At 43.4% G+C, this 27,344-nt stretch overlaps 1 protein-coding gene across 3 annotated transcripts in view; it reads right to left on the bottom strand.

Annotated features, from left to right (window-relative positions):
- The window catches only part of TNKS (tankyrase), a 114,844-nt gene extending 96,619 nt beyond the window's left edge, over nt 1–18,225 (bottom strand). For all 3 annotated transcript variants that reach the window (XM_084835058.1, XM_084835059.1, XM_084835060.1), the window contains exons 1-3: nt 17,262–18,225; nt 4,085–4,309; nt 1,674–1,769 (exon numbers count right to left, since the gene is read on the bottom strand). In XM_084835058.1, the coding sequence (XP_084691184.1) occupies nt 1,674–1,769; nt 4,085–4,309; nt 17,262–17,814 (874 nt within the window). In that variant the 5' untranslated portion in view covers nt 17,815–18,225. The remainder of the gene's footprint in view (nt 1–1,673; nt 1,770–4,084; nt 4,310–17,261) is intronic.
- Nucleotides 18,226–27,344: the final 9,119 nt, after the last annotated feature.

The following is a 27,344-nucleotide window of genomic DNA, read 5'->3' as shown; positions in this document are numbered from 1 at the left end:
GCCCTTTCTCTCAAAGGGTGAGGAGAATTTCCCCTGGGAGGTGCAACTGCCAGAAGTGGTGCGGACTACTTCCAATTAACCCTCCCTCTTCCCTCCCTCTCCGAAAACATATCCCTACTTTTTATGTAGGTCTTGACTGGGTAGGAACAAGCCCACCAGATCTCCACAACAGGTTTAAAACAAATGCCAAAGAAGTAGCCATGTTCGCCTGATACATTAAAAAGACACCCCCGTGCTGCAATAAACTTATTAGTCTTTAAAAGATGCCACAGGGCTGTCTTTTTAATGTTAACACAAGTCGCTAGACCTTTAGCCACTTGTGTCAGCTGAGTGTGCTGGGGGAAAATTAGCAAGTCCTTTTTTGAGCAGGGCTCTTTTTTTCCCTAGCATTTCTTCCTTGGGGACACTTGACTTTCTTTTTAAACTTTATTATGGATGCACATTTTCTTGCCCCTGTGAACAGCTATAGTCATTTTAAAATTCACATTATTAGGATTTTCATTCCTTTGCCATAACTGTCACACTAAAAAAAAGTTAGTTAAAATATTAAGGGAAGTTAAACAGGAGGGTGATACAATTAACAGCACAAAAATGTTTACATTAGAAAATGGTAATGCAGGCCTGTATGAGACAAGAGAAATTCAAACCATTTTGGCATGAAAACTGATACATAACTTTCACAGTGGATCCACTGATATCACAAAAACTAGCAATATGACATTGTAGGTTAACGGTACACTGCATGCTTTAAAAGTATGAAACTTCAAATTAATCTCTACTTATGGATCTCAGCGTGGCTAGGAAAGGTCTGCCTCAAGGGACGATGCCAGCCAGACTTTACAGTACTAGACAAGTTAGACTTTGATATAAGATGGCTCCTTGGGCTTTATGTTGATCTGAGTCTTCCTCCCCTTCCTCATGTAAATAAAAGGCTCACTTCTATTCATCAATTCTCAGATGTTCTCCTTTCTGCTTGCAAGTGAGTCAATGAACAGAGATGAGAAAAATAAACCATGTTTCTAATATTTCTCTCAGTAGTCTGTGTCCTTTCTTGACCCAAAAGAGGAAAGACATTCTTGAGAAAGGCAGTGACATCATGATCAAGCACTGAACTAAGAATATTGGTTTTAGCTTTTACCCCTGCTACACCTCGTCCCCAGCCCCTTTAAAGATATATTGCTGAGTCTATTCAGTTTTCCAGTCAGCATCTTGTGGCCTGTGCATTTTAGATACATTACTTTTTGTTTAGGTGTACACACAATAACATCAATTACTTTGTACATTAACTTTATGAAGGAATGAAATACTTTATACAAAATTACTACAACATAAATCTCCAGAAAGACGATAACAGGTATTGTATTACTGTACTTATTGTACTACTGTACTTACTACTGTAGTTATTTCACACAGGACTGTGTGTGCACCACACAATTCAACCAATAACTTTAAACTACAAGATAGTCATAGAGTGCTATGAAATGCCTGGAAATAAGTACAATAAGCAATTCATACCTGTAAGATTTAGTCATCACTTAACAATACGCCAAATCAACAAACAAACAAAATATTATGTACATTTTTGCTGTTCTCATAGTAGAAAAAAACTAGACAACGAAGTTTAAGAGGCCAATTACACATACTGAAGTAACCAGAACCCAGATACTTCTTACCTGTAAGTACAGCTTTTGCAGAAGGATCTGCAAGATCCAAGGCTGACTTCCCATCAGTGTTCCGAATATTTGGATCAGCTCCATGCTGCAGCAGCACTGTGAAAGAAAAAAGGAACGACTCTCAAACCTCTGGCATATAGAATGAATACCTTGCACATAAATATACACATTAACCAATTTTTTAAAAAACATACTGCCTACTTTTAAACAAAGGCCTAGATGTTCTTTTCGTTCAAGAGACTCTTCAAACCATTGGGCTGGATCCAGATTTAGTCATAGTTGGACTTAAGTCCTATTGATTTCAGTGTTCTTCTCTAGATATGACAACTGGATCCAACCCATGCACTTTTCTCCCCCGCCCCAGCCAGCAGCCCCCTCCCTACATGACATTTCAAACAAGTCATGTAAATAACTTAGCAGTCTGAAAAAAATCTCCTACTAGCCTGCTTATGGATAGAGAAGAATTGCAAATGGGAGCATTACTATTTTTTGGTAAGCAGTTTTACAAACCCAGAAGACTGGCCCTAGTCATCAAAACACCACCGTCAGGTGCATATATTCTATCTCCTATAAACTACCTTTGAAACATCTCTTTCAAAAATATCTTGCCATGGGCATGGGCAAAATACTACTGCTTAAAGAAAGAAAAAAGTCAAACATACCACTTGGCACTATGCAGTTCTCTGGATAGCTGCCAAAATCTGCTAAAGTATTAATTTTCAAAGCTATATCTAGAAGCAAGGAGTATAGCCATCTTACACACTTTTTGTTCTCTTCTTCCACTAGAACACTAGTAAGCAACACAGCCTTATCAGACAACATTCAAAATCCACAGTTGAACAATACCTTTATTAGAGACAACCAAAATGCCACAAAAGATTATGCCAGCTTTCGAATTCTCCAGAAATCGTCATCAGGCTACGTGGTTAAACAAAACAGGGAGTTGGATCCAGATTTAAGGTAGATCAACTGCGCTGGAGAAAGTGGACTTCCCCACCCCTCCTTTCCATGGCAGCCCCTCCAGCCCCCTGAAAATGCTACACAGAGAGTCACGAGACCCTGCTGAATGGGTGAGCCGTTTGGACAGGGAGGGATCCCCCAAAATCAGGCAGTGGAACCTTCCATGAGCAGAGCCCTTCTTCTTGCAGAAGGCAGATCCTGGATCAACCTAGGGTATGGGGAAGAACAGAAAAGTCCAAAAATTAGGCCAGATGTTGTGACCATGAGTTCTGTTGTTTGAATCCAGTCTCAAAATGGAGAATATGCACTGAATGGATTAGTCACTGATAGATGTTGCACATATCTGATTACACCTAGCATTCTGGTACCTGCAACACCTACCAATGTTCATTCAGTCTGCAATCTCCATTTTGAGAGACTGGGTCCAAACTACAGAACTCATGGCCACAACATCTGGCCTAACTTCTGGATTTTTCTGTTCCTTCTCCATCCCCTGTTTGTTCTACTACCTAGCCTGATGAAGAGTTCTGAAAAACTCCAAAGCTTACACAATCTTTTGTGGCATTTTGATTGGTCCTAATAAAAGTACTGTCCAACTGTGGATTTTACAGAGCAGTCCTATGGCCCCTAGACAGAGTCTTGGGGGCCACAGGATAATTCAGATTCCTGGATCCAAGTTCGGAGGCAGCGCCTCAACTGCAGATCCAGGAATCCATGCTCCCCACCCCCTCCCCCTCATAGCCAGCACAGAGAGAACTACAGTAGCAACCTTGGAGAGGGGGTAAAGGAGATGTGCCAGTGGGCAGGGAGGGGACTGGGGAAGCTGGGATACGACATATCCCGAGGCCTCCCCAGCCTCCTTCCCTCCCACTTCAACACATCCCAGTTGGACGGGCGAAAGAGCCCATCTAGCCAAAATGCAGAGCAGCAGGAGCACGGAGGTGAAGATCGCCTCCACCATTCGTCCCGCTCTGCATAGGATGCCTGTAAGCTTCTGAGTTTGGAGGCTTATGGGCATCGCCCATTTAAGGATGTAGGATTACATCCTTAGACAATATTCAAACTATAATATCTATGCTGCCTTTGCTGTGAATAGTGTGGCAGCAGCAAAGCAGCAATAGACAATAGTAAGTTCTGTCTGTCTCTTGATCACTAATTTGTAGCACCTCAGTTTCATATATTAGCTATAACACTCCTAGACAAAAGACCATTTAGTTCTATGATTGCAAATTGCAGGGTGTTATGTAATATTTTAGTTCTTTTAGTAATATTCTAGTTACAGATAAGGCACTGGGTGTATAGTTTCCTTTGAAATATATAAACTGAAATTAAGAGGCCTGTACAGACTTCTTGTTGGAACATCTGAATGTGCTTTTGCTATTATTGCAGGATAATTATGGGTCCATACAATTATTGGTCCATAGTGATATCTTTTAAAAAGATGCACTTACCAATACACACATCTATCTTGCCTTTGATAGCAGCCTCATGCAGAGGAGTGTAGTTCCAGTTGTCCCTGGCATTTGGATCTGCACCCTGACACAGCAAGAGGCTAACTACCTCAGCATGTCCAAAAGAACAAGCATTATGAAGAGGTATCAGTCCACCATCATCACGAGCATGGACATTGGCTCCTGTCTGTAATAAGTGTTCCACTACATCCTTTCTTCCAAAACCTGCAAAAAAAATCAGTTTTGCTAAACCATTAAAATGTTTTACACAAATGTTTAATCTAAATTACATATATTCCATGCTAGTACATGATGTACAGGAGTACAGCAAACTAAGATGGACTTAGCCACCTTAATAAATTGAAGACACAATACTATTATCTTATTGATGGTGTAGCTCTTTCCTACTACTCTGTGGGCCAAACTACATAATTAAATATGGTTTTGCACTGGTATCTGTGTAGCAGTAGTTAGTTTTTAAAAACCACTCACAAGAGGACACAATCTGGATCAAGACTATAGCACAAATTCAGGTTTTTTAACCCTTTCCCTCACACCACAATCCAAATGGAATCCCCCCCCCCGCCGCCATGCCCGCCACTGCTACTTTAGCAGCTTCCCTCCCAGGGGAAATAGCAGCTGGCGGGGAAGCATTTTCATCAGGGACTGCAGAGTAGGAGGGAGAACAACCACCCCTGGATCCACAGTGCAGTTCAGTGCAGGGATTTCCTATGGCTGCTATTTAAAGCAAAAGACAAAGAAACAAATTGCAAGGGCACATTTACCATAGATGTAGTTTTGGGGAGGGAATCAAAGCATTACCTTTTTTTGGTTTGAATGTAGTTCAGATTCAGCTAGAACTGAAGTTGTTCTAGTTTGGTTCTAGTACATGCTAATAAAGGTTCAGTGACTAAGTCGGCAGTCGTGAACCAACCGGTTCACATGACAAAATTTAACTATAAGACACCTTACAATGATCATTTGCACAGCGAGGCTGAGAACGCTAATATATCTAAAGGTTACAACATAAGTGTCAGCAATAAGAACTATAAAGCATGAAACAAAAACATTCTAAGTAATTAATACATTTTACATTTTATTTGTACTGTTTAATTGTATAGATACATTTACATAAGTGAAGCAAGCAAATCAATTTTAAAAAACAAAATGAAAGGAAAAACTCAATCTTATATACTTCAATTCGGAAATATTCTTGTTTCTTGAAACATAATTAAGTAAAAGCTTTTGAAAAACATCTACATGCTTCCATTTGACACAGATTTTTTTTAAAGAACATCAAATTTAGGTAGAATAACTTTTTAAAGGAGATGTGTTTCTATACCCAAAGGCGTTTAATTTATTCTATTTATCTCTGTCTTTAAGATTTTGACTTAACTTTAAGTAACTAATTTACTGTCTCATAAGCTTTCATGTTATTGAGCTGATTCGCAGGACAACAACCACCCCTGCCGCTTCAGTTCACACTACATGACAACCCACAGCAGTAAATTAACCCATGGTGGGCTATCATGTCATGTGAATCAGGTCATCATCTCATACGCTTTCATGGTTAATTTCAATTGGCAGATACACACACACAGGGCCAGTTTGCACAATCAAAATAAGCCATGTTGGCTTTTTTAAATCACAGCACATGCAGGGCGTGATTACCATAATCATCGCTTGGACGCAGCTTGTCATGTTGTCCAAACCCAAGCGGCATGGTTTGTTAGAGGGGGAAACAACCCTCCAATAACCCTACAACAGCCCAGCATGCATCATGGTTTAAATAAGTCAATGTGGCTTAAATAAGCCACAGTGGCTTATTCTGATCATGCAAACCAGGTCACAGACACAGAAGGGCAGTGGTTGGAGGGTGTATTACAAAGTGAAGCCTGAAAGCCCAGCAATGCAAGAGATGAATATATCACATTACTACAGATCTTGTTTAAATTTGCGCTCTACGGTTAAAAGATTCAATCAGTACAGAGGTGACCCAACAGTAATGAACCTGTGAAGATGAAAGCATACATAGAACACTTGATAAGGAACAAGTATTTTCTGAAGTGAGATAGACACTCTCAATCTCTAATGAGCCTGACTGCTAGAATTCATTTGCAGATTTGACAATAACTTGCCAGCTTCAACCTTTGAAATATTTTTTGTTGAAATACAGCAACTTTCAAGTCAATTACAGAGTGTCCAGGGAGACTGAAGGACTCTGCCCCCCACCCAGCAATTTCCAAGTGTTACCATTTTTAATGTCCAATTTGTATTGTATCAATTTATTCTTTTGTGTAGCAACAGTCTAATTAGGCCTATGGACGTGGTGGAAGGGCATTGCTGGCACATGATGGCATAACACGTTAAAGGATATGCTAGTAAGACCTTGATGATGTTACTCATGTTGCTGCATTCCATGATACAAAGTCAGAACCGGCACTAGGTATTTTTGCAGAGGTTATTTCCTGAGTCTGTACTCTTATTAGGTGGTTCAACTTCCAAGTGAGCAGCTGCTGTTTTCAAACCCCAACACACTTTTCACACAAGGCCTCTGAGAGAGAACCATCATCTTCCGGGACAGGCTGCAAATTTTTCACGATACACTAAGTCGCAACCAGGGGTGCTCTTGGTGCTCTGTCACTTGCTCTTCTGGACCTGACTAGATTTATTTCTTCACTTCCTCTATTTTAAGAACATTTGATGTAAATTCTGCCAGTGTTTACTCCAGTCCTAAGAACTGGAGCAAATGCAATTATAAACCTTAGACCTTGACTGTAGGCAAGGGATCATGTAGTGTCCAGAAAGTGAACCTGCTGTGTAGACTAGTCAAGGCTCAGGTTAATATTGCAAGTTGTCAAAATCCTGAAAGAATTTCTCAAAGGCCTCCTTCCCGTGGGTCCAGATGATGACGGTTTCATAGATGTACCTCGGGTATAGGATGGCATTTGTTCTAAGGCATACTACGTGGCCATGGAGGTATTCAGAACAATCTGCAAATCTGAAACAATGTGGGTAAGGACAAAGTCAAAGCAGAACAGCCAGGAGGACTGTGGCATCAGAAACATTCTGGATGGCTTATAGTCCATATTTCTGAGAAGTGCTAGGGTATAGGGCTTCTATATTCATGGGGCCAGAAATGTATTTTTTGTAAGACTATCAAACAACTGCCAAGTACTCAGGAGGTCTACAGTAGCCTGCAAATAACTAGGAGTGCTCATAGCAAGGGCCTAAGTTTCGAATTTATATAGACCAAGACCCCTGCTGTGAGAATCCCATTGCTTGAGAAATAGGGAATCTGGGATTGGAACTTGGGCAGTGAACAGAACAGCCCTCCCTGCCCTACTGCCTTCCAGATGTGTTTGAATATAGCTCGCATAATCCTCAGCCAACAGGGAAAACAGCCATGTTGGCTGGGAATTATGGGAGTTGTGGTCCAACCCATCTAGCAGGCAGCAGGTCAGGAAAGGCTGAAATAGAAGGCTCCTTCTTGAAGCTCCTGTGTTGAGTGAGTGGGCGTATTTTTGCTTCTGTGCTTCTAGGGCAAGTTTCTTCAGGACACTGCATAGTTCTTTTTTGAATTCCTTAATGGTGTGCAAAGACAACTTCCTCTAGAGTTTGGGAAAACTGCCTTAGCCTCTCATATATAGTCTAACATGTTGATGATAAGCACAGCATCTCCTTTGTCAGCCTCTTTGACTATGTCAGCATTGTTTCTGAGGCTGTGGCAGGCATTATGTTCTGTGCTGCTGAGATTATGTGGCAAATTATGCTGCTTATCCACAATTTCAGCCTGAATACAAAATGATAATTTGTACTCATTAAATTTCACACTAAATATCTTGTACCTAAACAACACACAAGTGTGGAGTACTAATGATCTCCCTACACAGCCCACCTCCTTTTAACTAGGATTAAGATGCCCATTAATTTCCAGTCTTGTCTCATGAGGCAGGTTTTCCATTTAGCGGTTGTTCCAACTGCTGTTATTTGCACTTGTTACAGTCCAACGTCAACCTTTCTGAACATGATTGAGTAAAGATGGACATTATAGCAAAATGAGATCCCACCAGCAGCTTGAATAATAGCATTAATACCTCCCTACATTTACAACACTCAGTAATGAGATATACGGTATATTATTATTTTATTATTTCATTTCTATTACCACCCAATAGCTGAAGTTCTCTCGGTAGTTCACAACATATACCTTCTTTGTGGATATGATCTCCAGATCCCTCTCCTTCAAGGCTGACAAGCCCAGTACAGATATCAAAATAGTTATTAATCCAAGAACATAGTTTAAATTCTCTAGTATTCAATTTGACTTTGAATTTTTATTTCTAACCTGTTAGTAAACACACACACAAATACATACACATATTTTGATTGCTCAGAAACACTACAAAGTAGTGCAAAAGAATCTGTAAAATTGTAACTGCATACAAAAAACATGTTTCAAAGTGAGCAAATAGAAGTTCAAAAAAGCACTTCACATAGGCTGAGACTTAGATACATGAAATCTTCAACGAATGATATACACAGAGCACAATATGACAGATACAATCAAACAGGAAGCCCAACTCTAAAGTTGTATTCAAATATGTAATTTGTGGCCCTAATGAGCATTCCAGGTATCCTAGAAGTACAGAATACACCAAATTTCCCTAAAATGCATTTTTGTCTTTCATCTTAAATATTCCAGGATCCACATTTGTCAACCTTAATCCCAGAGTTATGATCCACCAGTTCTAGTCACAGCTATGTGAGCACCCCACAAATCTTCTCATCAGCTAACAGTCAGTGTTTCCTCCTCCTCTTGCAAGCCCCCTCCCATACCCAAGTCTTCCATGAATTATACAATAATGAAGAGGGGTCCGTCGCCCTTCAGCAATAATCCACAATGACCAAGACCAACTTTCTAACAACCATCAGCATTCTCAGGGTATTTTACAGGCATGCGTACATGTACCACAAGAGCAAGCTGAGCTGGTGTACAGCAGCAGAGAGAAGCAGGTTTTTTGTGTAGCAATTCAGTCTCACCTGAGGCTTGCCACACGCTGTTATCAAACATGGAGAGGTCTCAGTGACATCAAGGTATTGATAGTTGGGCAGTGGAAAAAGTGCAGCTTCCAGTTCTTGTCAAGAGAGTCGTAAGGCAGAGAGGCAACAAGGATTTCTTTCAGGCAGGCTTAAAACTACTGGTTCCTATTTGTTTGCATGCAGGATTAGCACACACACACACACAAAGCAGAGCCATGGCCACCTCTTTCTGAGAAGCCTACCTTGAAAGAGGAATAGCAATTTTGAAAAAAATCTTGCTTAGTTTTCCTACTGTTAAATTGCTAGACTGAGCTAGCAAAGAAACCAGGATTTTAAAAAGGGGGCAGTGAAAGAGAAAAATCATGTGCCTATCCATGCCCTCCCAAGAAACCAGTCATCTCTGTTGTGCAGGGAATACTTTAGTTATTATATTTTGATCCATCCCTTCCCCAAAGAGTTCAGAGCAGCACACATGCACCCCAAGGTTTATTTCACAACAACCATATGAGGTAGATTAAGCTGAGTGTGTGACCAGTCAAGGTCTCTCAGTGAGCTTCAGGGCTGAGGGAAAATTTAACCTCAGTTCTGCTCAGTCCAAGTCCAACGCTCTGTCCACTACACCACACTGGCTACGTGACTCCTGCCTTGAGGCAGCCTGAGCAAAGTTCCAAGCATGGCTTGCTCTCGCTCTCTCTGGTCACAGGGCATTCTTTTTAAGATGCTAAGAGGCTTGTAGAAGATGGGGGAAGAGGTGCAGAAATTAGTAACTTAACCACAGCTGATACGATGGATTCTTAGGCTGTGATTGTGCATATTTACCAGTGATAACACCACTGAATTCAATGAGACTTGCTTTGGAATAAACATGCATACGATCAGCACATAAGTATGCAAAGACTTGTGGGTAAACAGACACAAAAGTTTGCTAGATCTACTAGGTTGAGGAATGAATATGCATGCTACTAGTGAAGCATGCTCGGTTCTCTTTGCCTCCTTCCCAGCGTCTTAGCAATGAACAATCTCTGTGACTAAGACTCAGAGGGAAGTACCCTATGCTGTCGGTGCACTAGTGGCACTCACCACTAACACAACAGAAAGCTAGCACTTGCTCAAGCAGCCAGAAAGAACAGAAACACTACTTTTCAGAATGGAGCAGGTCAACCGGGCTCACTCATTTCTAGGGTTGCTTTCAGAAGCACTAGTTCCTGCTGCACTAGCAGCAAGCCCTACAGATGTGACGAAGCTAATGGAGGTGCAGAGGCGGTATGGCTCACTGCCCAGAGTTTGCTATTCATCTCCAACCAGGATCCCCTCAAAATGAATAAGCATGTGATTGGGCAGTGAGATATAGAGCATCTCTTCTCTCCATATGAGGAAAGACGCCACCCTTCCTATTCATGAATACTACCCTCAAAGAATAGGGAGCACATGTAGCATCCTACAAAGATAAGCTGGTACAGAGGCATAGTCACTTTGCATGCTGTCTTGCAGCTTCTGGTTACCCCAGCCAGCGCAAAGCCCAAGTCAAGCTCCTCAAAGTAATGCAAGTGTAAGCACCAATGGGACCTGCATCACATTTTTAATGACCTTTAAAGTTGCAAGGGAAGTTTTTCTTTCAGGAAAGTTTGTCCACCATTATAGACCATGTAATTAATTAATTCATTCATTCATCCGATACATTTCTATACCACCTTTCTGCCAAGGCACCCAAGGTGGTTCACAATTTTTAAGTATTGAAACAAACAAATATTAGCGAATGAAAAAAACACCACCAGAATATAGTTCTCTGAGGCTGGTTGAAGGTCTGTTCAACAGCTGATGGTGCAAACTCCCTGGCCTGGACTTCTCCTCTTCTGCCTTACCCAAGGTTCCCAGGAACAAGGTTTGAAAATCACAGCTCTAGATTAGCACAGCAAATATTAAGAATTATACAAGCCTTTACAAGTTCACTCCAGTTTGCTGACAAGAACAGAAACATGTATCTAGGATGACAGAAAGTGTTGGGTGGGGTTGAGATACCTTTGATATGTAAGCCTTGTTTTTATTCATTTCAGAAAAGCACAATACATTTTAAATCTGTGCAGGATTTTCCAACTAGCCTTTATTTATCAATTGTTAAGCTCCCCTTCAAAACAAGAAGTTTTCCCAAAGGGGCTTACAATCAATATCATAAAACATTAAAAACAAAAACAAAATCTAAAATTTTAAAAATTAAAACAGCCATGTGATCATCTTCAAAAGTGTCATACAGACTACCAGAATACAGCCCCCATAATACTCCTGTCTAGTTTAGGCATGCCGAAGTTTTTCCTTATTTTACAGTTTGCCTAATTGTCTCTTGCCAGCAAACTTTTTAGGAGATTGAGCAAAAGCACAAAGTCGATCCTCAGGATGAGCCCGATTTAAAGATTCCATACTGAAGAAATCTCCAATGTTTCTGCATAAAAGAGCATAACCCAGACAATGGGATACTGAGTCCACTGTATTTTACATGAAATTATGGATTATTCTTTGTCAATTATGTTTTTCCTTTTTCTGTAAGGCAAGGCTTCCATCTGCCCACAGCAATAGAGATAAAGGACAGAGGAACAAACAACTTTGCCTTCATTTCAATGTGCAACACTGCAAACTATACAGAATCATTCAAGACTGCACCAGGCTGGGGAAGGCTAGCTCAGATAGTCAGAGTGTTTTCAGAAGCAGAAATGTGCTGTATTCATTATGAGGATAATAACTATGCCCTTCTTGGTGTTGCACATACTTGCAGATTCCAGTCTCATGATACAAAAAATATAAAATGAAACACAGCAATGTTTTATCAGTGTTCAATGAGAAAAAGTGCCAAGACACTCATATGACACAAGATAAATCACTGACATCTCAGAACAAGTCATGCCTTAAAGACTACAACTAGATACATGTTTATATCTTAAAATGTGTTATGTTATCAAACATCTGTGCTAATAGCAATTAAGATCCTGGTGCAGAGACTCTGTACACCAGCCTTGCAAATAAGTCCCCAAAAGTTACTAGCCTACAAAAACTTACTAGCCTGCTGGTGACCAGCAGAGGGAGAGAGTTGCATTTCTATGCAAGGGAGGAGTCTTCCCTCTTCTAGCAGCCTATTTGGTTTCTATGACAGATGCAAAGGAGGGACGAAACACTCCGTCCCTCCTCCATCAGCCTGTTCACTCACCTGCAGACCAACCAGGCTAGTGCTTAAATACAAGACTGGTATACATATGACACATACCTGTGTTAACACAGGCAAAAGTGCATCACTGTTCAATCCAAGTGTATTAGTAAAGGAACCCATTTTTAATACTTAAAGTCATTCATCTGCTTCCCAGAAATACATCAATAGGAGAAGACATACATATAAGAAAAGCTTGACCTACTCAGAGAACTGAATTACCTTTGATAAACCGTATCAGGCTATTAGCACAAGAAGCTTGACTGTCATGGCCCAGCAATTCTAAATCATTCAACCCTAATAGTAACAGAGAATCTTCCAATCAAACAGGGCTTCCTTTTACCTCAGGGCTGAAGGAGGAAATCTACCTTGCATATAAAGATCAGATTTCCCCCCAATTAGGATTTACATTCACTTTCAAATATTTTTTTAAGCCTGTTGGAGCTTTTTTCTTCCTCAGTAGGCCAGATACAGACCTATAGTAAATAATCTTGTTCTGCTGTGCAGAGTGGACTAACAGACTCTCTTGCTTCACACACTTTAATTTAGGGATGGTGGAGAATTCTGCCACGGACCCCAATGAGGCCAGATTCCAAAGAATCTGGCCTCCGGAGTCTGTGGCGGAACAGGGCACTCACCTCTGCCTCCCTCCAGAATCCATCCGGGCCAGCTCCTCCATGCAGCAACCCTGCAGAGCCGGCCACCAGGTCCGCATCGCTGGCGATTCGGCCAGCCGCAATTGCCATGCCGTATCGCTGGACTAACTCAGGACACAAGTGGCATCCACTACCCCATTTGCGGCCATAAAGCTGTTACGTTAACCCAAATGCAGCCATAAATGGCTGCATTTAGGTTAACCTAACAGCTTTACGGCCGCAAATGGCGTCCACTACGCCATTTGCATCCCTGTTTTTTCACACGATAGGATATGCAAATATCTAAGTAAATATAATTTGTGTAGCCTATCGCATGAAAAAACAAGGACGCAAATAGCGTAGTGAATGCCATTTGTGGCTGTAAAGCTGTTAGATTAACCTAAATGCAGCCGTAAATGGCTGCATTTAGGTTAAACTAACAGCTTTACGGCCGCAAATGGCATAGTGGACGCCATTTGCGTCAGGAGTTAGCCTAGCGATACGGCGTGGCAATGGCGGCCGGCTGTATCGCCAGTGATGCAGACCTGGCAGCCGCCTCTGCAGGACTGCCGCGGAGTGGAGCCGGCCTGGACAGATTCCGGGGGGAGGGACGGATTGCTTCCCGCCAAGGGTGGATTCCCACCTGGGCCAGCAGGTAGGGAATCCATCCATCCCTACTTTAATTACACCATTTTCCAACACATCACCATAACAAACCCTAACTCTGAAGAAATATTCATTCACAGCAAAACATGGACCTCCATACCTTCTAGAAGACTGATTTCTTAATGTCATCCTCACATTGAGAAAATTACAGAATCTTTGACCTAGCAACTAGTCAAGCAATAACTACAGTGCAACTATCACCCCAACAATAAATGTGAGAGAATTAAAAGGGCTAATCCTGTCACCTTATATACAGTTAGAATAAAATTATCTTCCACATTCATGTACAACACAAAGAGTGAAATCCAGATACCGTTGCTGGAATGGATTCCCCATTCCACTGCAACCCCCTGCACATCCCCAAAGTCTGCTCAAGGGGGCTGTGGTGCCTATCAGAGCAAATATGAGGGCATACGGGGGGCGGGGGGAGTCTTTGGACTCTATCCAAATAGTCCACTCATATCTTTGGATATCACCCAAACAGCACAAGATAAATCTGTGCATTTGGGTCTAATACAAACATACTGGTTTTATACTGGTTTGTTGGTCTTTTTCTAATTGTTGGGCCACTGTTCTTTTAAAAAGTAATCACTGTTTTCATTGAATTGTATTGTTTTGTACTGTTTCTTTTATCTTGTATGCTGCCTTGGTAGGGTTCCACCCTTAAATAGCTAAAAATAATTTTAAATAAATGAAAATAGTTTAACAACTGATATGCCTTTCCAAAAGAATCCTGGGAACTGTGGCTTGGCAAGACAAGCACTGAGATTTGGATTAGATATGTGACCACCCTCCCTTACAGCCAGTTTTAAGTATATGATGTAGATCTGTCTTTGAAATGTCTCTCATGAAAACCTTAAAATCTTCATAATTATAACTATGATAAACAGTGCTTTAGAGAACAGAGAAGCATTAGTGCTGTGAATATTAGGGCTATTCTCACATTACACAGCAGCAAACCAAAATCTGCCAACAAGAATACACCCAGCTGGGAGCTGCAAACACTGCTCGCTCTAAGTCAGTTCTCACAACTAGCCATTCACATCCACGAATAACTGCTTGTGTGAACAATCTATTTATTTACAATATTTATATACCACTCTACATCCAACAGAATTCCCAAGCCGTGAACAAGAAAAGAAGTAAACAGAATCAAAATACAACATTAAAACATTTAAAATCAAATTTTAACAATAAAATCATGGCTAGTCAATCAGGGAGGGCTTGTTTAATTAAGAAACATCTTCAGCAAATGCCGAAGACAAAACAACATCGGTACCTGCCCAACATCAGCAGGCAGGGAGTTCCGCAGAGAGGGAACCACTACTATGGCTCCACTCTGAGCGGACTCCAAATGGACCACAGGTCCATGCAGAACCACTAGGAGCGCCTTATCCAATGACTTTAGTGACCAGGGGCAGGCTGGTAAGGGAGAAGGCATTCTCTCAAATACTCTGCTCCCAAGTTGTTTCAGGCTTTGTATACCAGTAACAGAACCTTAAACCTGCCCCACTAGTAGACAGACAACCAGTGCAGTTCTCAGCGAAGGAGTTACATGCTGAAGAGGGTCAGCTCCCAGCAACAGCTGAGCTGCTGCTTCTGCACTAGCTGTAGTTTACTGACCATGAGGACAGCCCCACACAGAACACATAGCAATGATCCAGTCTTGATGTCTTCAGCGACTTTTCCACTGTAGCCAAACTATTCACATGAGTAGCACAACATCAAAGCAGCAGACTCATGAAAGTGCTTCCTTTCTCTTCCACAAACTCAAGAAATCATATTGCCATTTTACCCCATCTTTTTTTAAAAATGAATTTTATTTGATTTTCAAACTATGTACATATAACAAGAATGTGGAAACTTATAACATCTAACAAAAATATCACTGCACATTAGATGTACATTTCAAAAAGTTGAAGTATCAGCTGTTATACCACCACTATGCCAAGAAAATAAATTCAGAGGTGTTACATGAAATAAGCTGTGTGTCTTTCCAGAGAAAACTTTGAGTAACAGGTGGTGTAGGGTGCAAGACATTTTTATTGATAAAATAAATTAAAGGGAACTATGTCACCAGAAATCCATCCTACTTAAGTTGTTCCTCTAGCTAACCAACTTTTTATTTTGTTGTTGTTACTGCTGCTCCAAGAGTCAACTTTTCTGTAGGAGCAGTATCTACATTTATTGTAAATCAACTTCCAACTGTTTATTCCAAGGGCATTTTCCAAGTCTTTGCTATCTCCATCTTTGCCGTTGCTAACAGGTGTGTGACCAGATCTTCTGGAGAATATTTGTGTTTGTAAATATCAACAAAAGGAGCAAGGAGGATAATATGATATAATTTAACATGTTATTTCCAATATTTGAGGCAATACTGCCTTCCAAGAAGTTTTTAACAAAGGGACAAGACCGCTACAAGTGAATAAGAGTACCTCATTCACTGCATCCTTTTCAAGACAGTGGGTTGAATATTTTATTAATGTAGTGTAGCTTTACTGGTGTTAAATGCCACCTGTGTATTAGTTTGAGCATGGACTGTCTTACGGAGACCAAAACTGTTTTCAGGGGAGCTTTGCTCCACATTGCTTCCCAATCTACATCTGATATAGATACACCTAAGTCAGCCTCCCATACCACTTTAAGACCTCCAGAAGTACTACTTCAACTTATCAGTGTATCATATATAACCAACACTACACCCTCTATATTACTGGGCTGCTGCAACAACCCCTTCTCTTCTGTGAACTGGAAATTTCACACAAGTTTAGGGCTCCCTGTCCTCCCCCTGCCCCCTCAGTGGGCCCAATCCTCCTTGTTATGTAGCCCACAGAAAGACTGTGGGCTAGCATTCTCTCTGAGCAATATTGCTGGTAAAATCTTCACTCTTTCTCCCTGCTGTGCCACTGAGAGAAGATGAGTGACTGGGCAGGGCTAACATTTACTCTTGGAAAGGCTCGATCCTCAGAGAGAGAAGGAGGGCAGAGGCACCGGCTACTCTTCCAAGGAGCAGTCACTGCTGCCGCCACCTCTTGCTCTCTTAGGCCCAATCCTCCCCAGTGTACCACCCAGAAAGAATGGGAAAACAAGTGAAAGCGGGAGGTGGCTGCCCTACAAAGCCAGCAACCACCACCTCCTAATGCTCACACACCTGCTCCCCGGGGCAGTGTGTCAGTGGGCACTGGTGCAGCCCAGAGACAGAGGGTGAGAAAGCAAACAAAAGCTGCTCTTGGAAGTAGCAGTCACAACTTTGTCTCATTTATGTACTCTCTGGGCAACCTGGTTGAGCCCGATCCTTCTTACTGAACCTCCCAGTGGAAAGGGAAATATATGTGATCTGAGGCGGCTGTTCCTTGCCATCATAACGCAGTTGCTGGCTTTTGCAACGGAGCAGCAGCTGCCCCATGCCACCTGCCCTCTGAGTCTGGAGAGGAGGTACTGATGCTGCCACCCACACAGGCAGGGGCGCAGCAGAGGAGTTGGCCCCACTCATCCCAGACGGCCCTCGGCCATATGTGGTCGTCTCTTCACCTCAGCAGCAGGGGTCTGCTTTGGCGGCACCCCCCGCCCCGCGGCCCAGGCAGCTGCCTCCCGGTGCCAACCCCTGATGCTGCCCCTGCGCCTCCCCCCGGACTCTCACCTGCAGCGAAGTGTAAAGGGGTGGATTTCCGCCCGGCCATATCCTTGGCGTTGACGTTGGCGGCATCCACCAGGCGCCTGACCCGGGTCACGTCCCCATTGCGGCAGGCCTCGAGCAGCTCCCGAAAGGCGCCGCTTCCCACGGGCGGAGGCGGCGGCTGCAGCGGCGGAGGGGGCGGGTCGGGGCTCTCAGCGGCAGCCGGGCTGGAGGCAGCCGAGGAGGACGAAGACGACGAGGAGCCGGAGCTGCTGCTGCTGCTGGCGGCGCTGCTGGCCCCGGAGCCCGGCGGCTGGGGAGGCGCAGCGCCCTCGCCGACACTCTCCGCGGAGAAAGGCCTCTCTGCCGCCGCCCCTTCCCGGCCGCTGCTCGCGGGGGCCTCGCCCTCGGGTCCGGCCAGAGTGGGCCGCGGCTGAGGGGAGGCTCCGGTGGGGGAAAGGCTGGGACTCCGCGGCGGCGACACGGGCGCCTGGGCCGGGTGATGAGGCGGAGGGTGAGGGTGGTGATGATGCTGCTGCGAGCGACGCGACGACGATGATGATGATGCCGCCGCCATTTCCCAGCTCCTAGGAGCGCTCTGGTCCTGTCACTGCGGCAACGGGGACGAAGTACCCGCCCTCGCTTCCGGCTCCCGCGGCCAATCACAGCCCGACCCGCGGGAGGTAACGTCAGGCGTTGTGATGGCGACGGAAGGGTAGGAACTGGTTCGCTACGCGGGGCCTAGAATCGGTCCGGGGACAGCGGGGTGGCCTGGGCGTTTGCAAAAAATGCATCTTCCAGCTCTGCAGTAGGACCACAAAGGCAGCTCACAATGAAAACATTACGGCCACAATCCTATGCATGTTTATAGGCAGAAAAAAAGTCCTACAAGTCCCAGCATGCCTCAGCCAGCGTAGCTGGCTGGGGCACGCTGGGAGTTGTAGGACTGCTGTACGTTTAAACAAGCGTAGGATCGCACTCTAAACAATACGTTAAAAAAATTAAAAGACAAAAACAATCATAAAAGCAGCAGAACAATTAAAACTACAGCTATCGTGGGATTGATAAACTGCATTACCGAAAAGCCCACACCTCCTCAACAGAGATGTCTTTAACTGGCGCTAAAAAACAGCCAACTGAATCGCTCAAGATAAGGAATTCCGTAGCACCACGACTGAAAAGGCTCTGTCCTCCTTGCGCACGAACAAAACCTCTCATGAGACCCGGAGTAGGGCCTCCCACACAGCCCAATGGAGGCAGGTTCATATCAGCAGAGGAAATATTTGACCCAAGTGATTAATTACTTTGAATTGGGCCTGATAACAAATTGGAAGCCGATGTATATGAGCCAATTGAGATGTTACACAATCAATATTTTTAAACTTTTGTCAGCTGTCTAGCTGCTATGTTTTGTACTCATTGAAGTTTCCAGACAGTCTTCAAAGGCAGCCCCATGTGCAACATGTTACAGTAATCAAACTTGGAAGAAACAAAGCATGTGTAACTGTGGCCAGATGTGCATTCACCAGGAAAGGTCATAGTTGGTGCGTGAACCAAAGTTATGCAAAAGCAGTTCTGGTCACAACTGCCACCTATTTGCCCAAAAGTAAAGCTTGCTCCAGAAACAATGGCAGACTATGAACCTGCTCCCTAAAGGGAAGTGTAACTACATCCATAAAAGGCTGAAGATCTATTCACATATCTTAAACACAACTTCCAACTTGTCTGGAAATTTTAGTATGTTTGCCTGCATCCAGTACCTCATTGATATCAGACAACAGTCCACTGCCTCCATTTTGGATATATAAGGCTGTCAGTCAGAGAATGCAGTTTGCTGTTATTATATGATTGTTCTTTTTTCCAAGCACACACGACCCATGTTTCCCCATCTCCAGGAACACAGAAATGTCTGAAAATAATTAGACAGCCACCCATAGACATGTGCAATCTTGAAAGTTTTCCCGCCTGTTGAAATTCCTCTGCTTCCAAAACTTGGCTTCCTTTTTGTTCCTGTAGAAGTTTGCCATCTGCTTCCTGTAGCTGGGCATCTCCCCGAAGGAGTTCAGGCCTCTTCTCTGGGAGGCATAACATAGCGCCTCACCATTCCTAGGTAGATGCCAGTGTTAATAGCTGCCAGGTCACAAGGTCTGGGACTCTTGCCACACACATACTATTCTCTATCTGGAAAAGGCTTTCTAGCAGGCCTTGCCTGTGGGCAAGACAGATCCCATTTAGTGCTTTTCAAAGACAATAATCATTCAGTAGTTCTTATTCCAGAATGCAAAGAATTGTTTGCATCCCAGATTCCATTTCTGGCATTCTAAGGCTAATCATTACTATAATACTTGGGGGTTTCTACATGAGAGGGTTAATGGAGCCAGAAATACTGCTGGAGACTCAGTGAATAGTCTTGGTAAAGTTGCCAGGTACATCTTAGGGAGGATGGCTGGCTAATTATTCTCACAGAGATGTTCCTTGAGGGTCCAATCGTATGCATGTTGAGACAGAACGAAGCGCTACAACTGGCTGGAGAATGCTGGGAGTTGTAGGGCATTTTGCTGTTCAAACATGCATAGGATTGCGCCCTTAGTCTCCTGAAAGGGAGCATGCATTTCACCCCCTTCCAAGGAAGCATAATGTAATCTAAACCTGTGTGTGTGTGAAAGGGAACAGACTGGAGTTTGGGGGGAGAGACACCTGAGCTAGGTTTTTGAGATTCGGGGGTGCCATCTCTCTGCCTGTCTCTCTATCTCTCCCTCTCTCTGGAGATCTGATGTAGGAGCAGTGGACTTTGACTGTCTGCTGGAATGTTTAAGATGTGTGCCTCCACCCATGCCCAAACTGTATATTTGCAAATAAACCCAAATATTATAGAACACCATAAGATTCCAGTGACCTCTTTCCAAAGGCAACCAAACCCAGCTAGCGCTGCACCCCTGAGACTTCTCACCAATCAGAGAAGTTGGAGCATGTGTGTGATGCTGTCAAATTTCTCTAGGAATATCAGTATAATTATTGAGTATATTATTTAGATGACCACATGGGGGCAGCCTCACTGCATTTTCTAGCCTATACCTACCTAGCAATCTTTCCGGGGTGGGGAAATGTTACTCTAGGACAGTGGTTTTCAAACTTTCGGCCTCCAGGGAACCCTTTCCATATTAACTCATCTGCTGAGGACTTCCTGCATGTCTGCCAGGATTCTGGGGCATGTCTAGGGGGAATACTCTGTCCATTCAGAGCACTGGCCAGGCCTCTTGGATCTCACTGTGAACCAAGAGGGCACCCTAAAATACACCAAATATTTTAGGAGAAAATGGATAGTGACGGGCTAGCTGTCTTTCAGGGAAGCTTGTCTGCCATTACTGATCTTCTAAATGAAAAATGCCTCATAAACCTCCTACGGTCACCCAGTACACTGTATACATGTTAATGTTCAATATGCAACAGTGTGGACATGGCCAGAAGGCACATAGGTATGGGAAGAGTATGGCCAGCTATCCCCTCAAGCATTCATTGAACAATGGTTAACAAATGTCCTCTCTGAACATGCTAGTGCATATAGGCATTCAGAGATGCATGTCTCTAAGGGACCTTTTAACATTGGCAGAAGCGGCCGGGTGCGGAACTCAGGCTGAGAGCTGAATCCAGCCCTCCAGGGTTGCCAGTCTGGTCCCCGGGGTTCCCCAGAAGGTCATACCCTTTCCCCTGGCTCCACCCTTATTCTCCCAAACACTGGTTGTTTGATGGTTTCCCAGCTTTTGTGAAGTTTTTCCCCCTTCTAAAAGGTTGAAATGTCTCTCCTAAGTTTTAGTTACTCTCAATGAGAACTTGAAGCTAAAATAGGCAGGGGGGTTGCATTTTGGCCCCACCCCTTTGCCTTTGGTCTTGCCACCACTGGAATGCAGCCCCTGAGAGCTTCTCCAAAATGGAATTTGGCCCCTGGGTTGAAAGAGGTTCTGCACCCTTGCCACAGCACAACTTGGCAGATTTGTCCCAATGATACACACACACGTTTCTTCCAAAATAGCAGAATTTTTACTGAACACATACGAATAAAAATGTATGCAGACTAGTTCCTTTTGGGAGTGCGCTGGTTGTTAACAGCCGCTATATATGAACTCCAGGATGGAATTAACCAGTTTATATATCACCAAAAACCTACACATCCTACGCACACAAGACGGGGTAGGGGAAAATAATTTTGTAAACCACCCAGAATGTTGGAAAAGTGGAGAAATTAGCTCAAAGCCCAGCTCAATGGCCGAACCAAGGGCTGCTGTGTGCATAAGACTAGGTTGTGGACAGTCCAGGTTTGAATGGGTTGGGCTATGGTTCTGAGGCAGCTGCAGGAATTTGGGCTAAGCAACTTGGGGGCCCTAACACTTCCTGAGCGAGAGGAAGAAGGGAGCTATCAACGATGGGCTATCAAGATACTGCCTTGCCTTGCGGGGCAGCACCTGAACAAGTTGAAGGGATGGTAGTGTTGCCAACTGTTCAGAGAAGAAGCAGCACTTTTGACAGCAGCTTGATCAGCAGGAATGAATGGGAGATGCTTGTCAAAGTCTCTTGGAGATAAGCACTATCACCTGCTAATTCCTGCAGATCAAGCTGTTTTTAAAGGCAGAGCTACAGAAGCCAGTTGAAAAGTTGGCAACCCTAATAAGGGGAAGACCAAAGAAAACTGCTTTTCTAGCTCTTCTCAATTAACTTGGCAATAACAGATCAGGTATCCTTATGCCTATGATGATGAAGTATATATTTTTAGAAGAGTGCCCTGGCCTATCTCATGCTAAAAGAGGATATGCGTTTCTTTCTTCTTTGGGATCCCATATTATTACACATGGCTTGTCCAGGCCAAGGGAACTGCGTGAAAATATCAGTTTGAAATGAATCTGCCTTTTGTTAGGGAGGATATTTATAGAAAACTGAAAGTGAGGGACAATTTAAAGTGCCCTGGACTGGTCACAGGCAGCCCAGAAAAGCATAGTTTGGGAAATTTCCCAGAGGTTATCATCTCACTTCATTGATTAACAAGTGGGGATTCGATACCTCCCTCTTAAACCAAGAATTAGTCCCACTCTGGTCAGTGTTAGTTACACAGGAGGAGGAGGATAATAGCAGAAAGTCAAGATACGGAGCTTCAGAACAAAAATGCCTCCGAAGCTGCTTTTCTCTTTGTGCCTAGCTAGCAGCGTTGGAGCTGGAATTCAGCTTCCTGAATGAAGGAGGCCCTTTTTTAAAATGTCAAGTGACCTTCCAAGCATGAAAGGTCCTGGGATATCTTGTAAAACCAGCACTCAGCTCTGCAGCTCTAAACTGGGAAGGAAAAACAGTGATACATTAAGCTGAATTCCAGAAACATGCCAGCACTCGGGGTAGTCCACCAGCCAAAAGGCCTCCTAGTCTAAACATGATGTTTTTCAGTTTTATACTGAAAAAATAAGATTTCTCAACAGCATGTATATTAATGGCCTCTTCCCCATCGATTCGTTTCAAAATTATTAAATAGTAATTTCAGACTAGATTGTAATCTGTCTTTCTCTCATGATTTGCTCCCCCAAATTGTCCGGTGCGAACAATTGAGGCTAAATAAATTCACGAGATAGTCTCTGAATATTCTGACATTTTTTAATATTGGAATTTGACATCCAATGAAATTGTAATATTTGACATTTTCCTTCAATTACAGATATTTCACAGTTTTTGATAGTTGCAATGGAATTAAATGTCTGACAGCTGACATTCAATGGTACTCAGTATTTGGTAGTTTGGTAGTATTTGGCACTCAGTATTTGGTAATTTTTGCAGAATCCCCACCCCAGTCAGAGGCTGATTGGAAGGAGGCAAGGCAAGAGTAGTAAATCATGCAGACACACAGAGGGCAGCCTGTTCAGTGGATGGTTTAGACTCAAAGGAGACTTTAATTCATTTATTTCTCATGATATACTAGCAGTCATCTCATAGCACACTCATAACTTTATTGATTTTATTTGAAATTATGTGTGTTTGATTGCTGCCTTCCTTTGTTCTTCCTGTTTTCCCCTTTTCCCAAATAAACTCCTTTTTATATTTGGAAATTTAGCTACATTATTTTCAAGGGAAATTTCTCACTAAAACCCTCCCCATATGAAAGACTGCACACTACTTGTGTTCTTAGGATTTTCACAAGGTTTCTTTTTTAAGTTTTGTGTTTCTGGGCTCTGGGCAAGAAAATACAAAGCAGTTGTCTTTTTATTTTTTTCCTAAAGCAGGCTGAAGAAAGGGATCCTTAGCAGAACGCCTTAACTCCCCAGCTGTACAGACTAGGACATGCTAGGAGATTTAACCTGACTGGTGGCAACCTGTCAGTAATTCTTCGGGAACCCTTGTAAAGAAAGTTATCCCCCTCCCTGATCTGTAACAAGTGAAGTTGTGAATCAACCACAAGATTAGGTTTGGAGCCCAATTTGGAAATCCAAATCTCAATTCAGAAATCCAGATCTTCATGCCTTCCATTGACTACCATTAAAAATCAACAAATGACTATAACCTTTTCCCAGAACTGGGAAAATTTGCCAGAACTGAGTTAAATTTGCAGGTATAAAGTCCCATGAGGGACTATGCCTGCCAGATTTCATATCCAGGGGATTTTATGCTACACATCTTTATATTTTGATTTTTTTTAAGCTAACTACCAATAACTTTTTAATTTCTTTGTAAAATTGGATGAAAGTTGCAGGTATTGTTGCCCCTTTTGAGGGGATCAAGCCTGCCAAGTTTCAGATGGATTCAGATGTTACAGAGTTTTGTGCAACGGCAGCCTTTACAGTTTGGACGTTTCCCAAAAGGATGTGCTCATCCCCCTATGAAGAAGCCCACTCTGGACCCAGTGGTATTAGACAACTACCATCCAATCGCAAATACCCCTTTCTTAGGGAAGGTCCTTGAGAGGGTCATGGCGGACCAACTGCAGGTGCTCTTGGAGGATACTGATTATCTAGACCCATTTCAATATGGGTTTCGTCCTGGTTATGGGACTGAATCAGCCTCGGTCGCCCTGATGGATGACCTTTATTGAGAGAGAGACAGGGGGAGTGTAATCCTGTTAATTCTGCTCGATCTCTCATCGGCTTTTGATATCATTGACCATGGTATCCTCCTGGATCGACTCCGTGGGATGGGTATCAGAGGCACTGTGTTACAGTGGTTCCGGTCCTACCTACGGGGCCGATTTCAGAGAGTAACACTGGGTGACTGTTCCTCGGCCCCTTGGCAATTGAGCTATGGGGTGCCACAGGGCACCATCTTGTCCCCAATGTTGTTTAACATCTATATGAAGCTGCTGTGAGCGGTCATTAGGGGATTTGAAGCTAAACGCCATCAGTATGCTGATGACACTCAGCAATATCTCTCTGTGACATCTGAATCAGGAGAGGCTGTGCAAGTCCTGAATCAGTGCCTAGACTCAGTAATGGGCTGGATGAGGGCCATTAAATTGAAGCTGAATCCTGGCAAGATGGAAGCCCTGTGGGTGAGTGTTTTCCAGGTCCAGGAGATAGGCTCATTGCCTGTTCTGGATGGGGTTGCACTCCCTTTGAAAGATCAGGTCCGTAGTCTGGGGGTACTCCTAGATCCATCATTGTTGCTGGAGGCCCAAGTGGCCTTGCCAGCTCGGAGTGTCTTTCACCAGCTTCCGCTGGTTCAGCTATGGCCTCTCTTGGACAGGGATAGGTTGCCCACAGTGGTACAGGCATTGGTAACCTCAAGACTAGATTACTGCAATGCACTCTATGTGAGGCTGCCCTTCAGGCTGGTCCGGAAGCTGGAGCTAGTGCAGAATGCAGCAGCTTGGCTGTTGCCAGGAGGTGCCCCTTTTCAGCATGTAACTGCTGAGATAACTGCACTGGCTGCCTATTTGCTACCGGGCCAGATTTAAGGTATTAGTGCTAGTGTACAAAGCCCTAAACAACTTGGGACCAGGATACCTGAGAGAGCGCCTTCTCCCTTACCAACCTGCCTGGTCACTGAGGTCATCAGAGGGCATTGGTCCACATGGACCCATGGTCCAGCTGGAGTCCACCAGGAAAAGAGCCTTCAGTGTAGTGGCCCACTTCCTGTGGAACTCCCTGCCTTTGGAGGTCAGACAGGTGGCAAAGTTGTGTTGCTTTTGGCGCCTCTTGAAGACATTGTTATTTCAACTGGTCACCTCCTTGAGTGACTAGCCACGGTTTATTAAGTTCGGAATCTGTTTCTTTTAATATGTTTTCATTGTTTTAATACGGTGTTTTATTCTTTTATTATGTTGTTTACCGCTCTGAAATCTTTGGTGTGGAGCAGTATATAAATATTGTAAAAATAAATAAATAAATATTTTTGTTGCAGGCAATGGTTATGAAAATGATATACAGCATAGAGGTGCCTCTAGCTAAGAAAACTGCAACATGTCAGAAGGATAGGTGCGGCATTTTTTGTGGAAGAGGAATGGTCACATTTATCCCCCTCCATAGTTCGTGTATGCGTGTGCATATGACAAGCTTCTTTTAATGTTCCTGCTCCTGGGAGAGAGAACTAGCAAAGACCACTCCTGCAATATATTACTTCACCATCCCTCCCCCAAAACACTGGGATTGGACAACCCTAATAAAACCACTCATTGTGATTAGAAGCTAGAGGTGCTGGTCACAAAACTACACCCTTTCCTCTCCCTCACCCCACCCTGGTGTTTTCCTTATATGGGGAGGTTGGGGGAAAATGTATCAGTTTTTGGAGACACATAGTCTGTGTCCCTCCAAATCCCGAATTGTCAGGAGTGCTCAGGATTTGGATTCAATCCACTTCAGAGGAGCACTGCTTTGATTCGGACATCACCCAAATCTGTCTGGATCAGCCCGATTCAATTCAGAATTCAGCTGACTCTGAAACACACCCCTAGTAACATGCTGTTTTTTCAACTTCTGATTCTTAGTTCACAGCATCCATCAAAACACATGATCTTCTCACTGTAAACAAACAAAGACATGAATGTTCTTAATGGAAGCACTAGATCTTCCCAAGTATACTCTGGGATAATTTTCTCAGCAGACTTCCGTATCATTAACCCCTAATCAGTTTCCCAAGTAATGTAGGAGTTATTCTTTTGATCGTCTGACATATTCCCTCCCCACCCCACTTTAGGCAAGGAGAGTACTCTCTCACTTTTTACAACAGGAATATTATATACCAAGCAATTCCAGTCTTCAAAAGGCTGTAATTCTCAACATGGGCTGGTCCTTGCTACGTGTTTGCATAGAGTGTAGGATGATGACGCCTGTGGGTGTTACAGTAAGGTAAATATTGGATTGGCAACTTGAGACATTCCTTTAGCGTAGGCACGGTGAAAGCTCAGGCAATCCCTTCCCTTCATTCATGCTGCATGTTAGAGTCCCTGATGCATTTATAAACGATGGTCCAACCTTGTCTGGGTCTGCCTTTTTGTATGCAGCTCAGAATTTTTATTGAATGACCTTTGCTCTGCCTCTTTTCTCCACCCCAAATCCACCCTTCTCAAGCACACACAATCATCACTTCCCTGTCGCTAGCCAAGAAATTATGGGAAAATCACCTTAACAGTGCAATCCCCTTACTTACTCAGAAGTGAGCCCCAGGGAGTTCAGTGGGGCTTCCTCCTGGGTAAGTGGGTACAGGGTTGCAGACTTAACATTTTGCTTTCTAGGATATATTTCACATCTGCAGTCTAGATGTGTATTGCCCTAGTTATACATTTCCTTTTGCCCCCAAGGTTTATTATTCCCCATTTCCATCCTTCACCAGAGCATACAAATCTGTCGTTCCCTTGGCAAATGTCTTTGAGATCAGAATTCCACAAAATTAAATTCTAAATGGTCATTCAAGAGTACTTACATAGCAAGACATATGATTTGTTTCATGCTGGCTCAGAAATTGCAGCCCAGGCCAAAGCATGCTGACTCAGTTCAATGGGATTCACTCCCAGACCCTTAACTATCCATCAGAGTAGAGAGCTGGCTTCGTTACCGGCTAAGAGTAACTAAAGGTTACACACAGCCTGAAGGTCCAACTTGATCAGGTAATGACCTGTCCATTACAACCATGCCACCAAAGGTGCCC

Source organism: Heloderma suspectum, chromosome 2, assembly GCF_057233095.1.
Source record: "Heloderma suspectum isolate Gila_16-S chromosome 2, 16-S_ref, whole genome shotgun sequence".
Lineage (NCBI taxonomy): Eukaryota > Metazoa > Chordata > Lepidosauria > Squamata > Helodermatidae > Heloderma > Heloderma suspectum.
The sequence above is the reverse complement of the archived record's forward strand: the minus strand, read 5'-3'. Positions and strand labels throughout refer to the sequence as shown.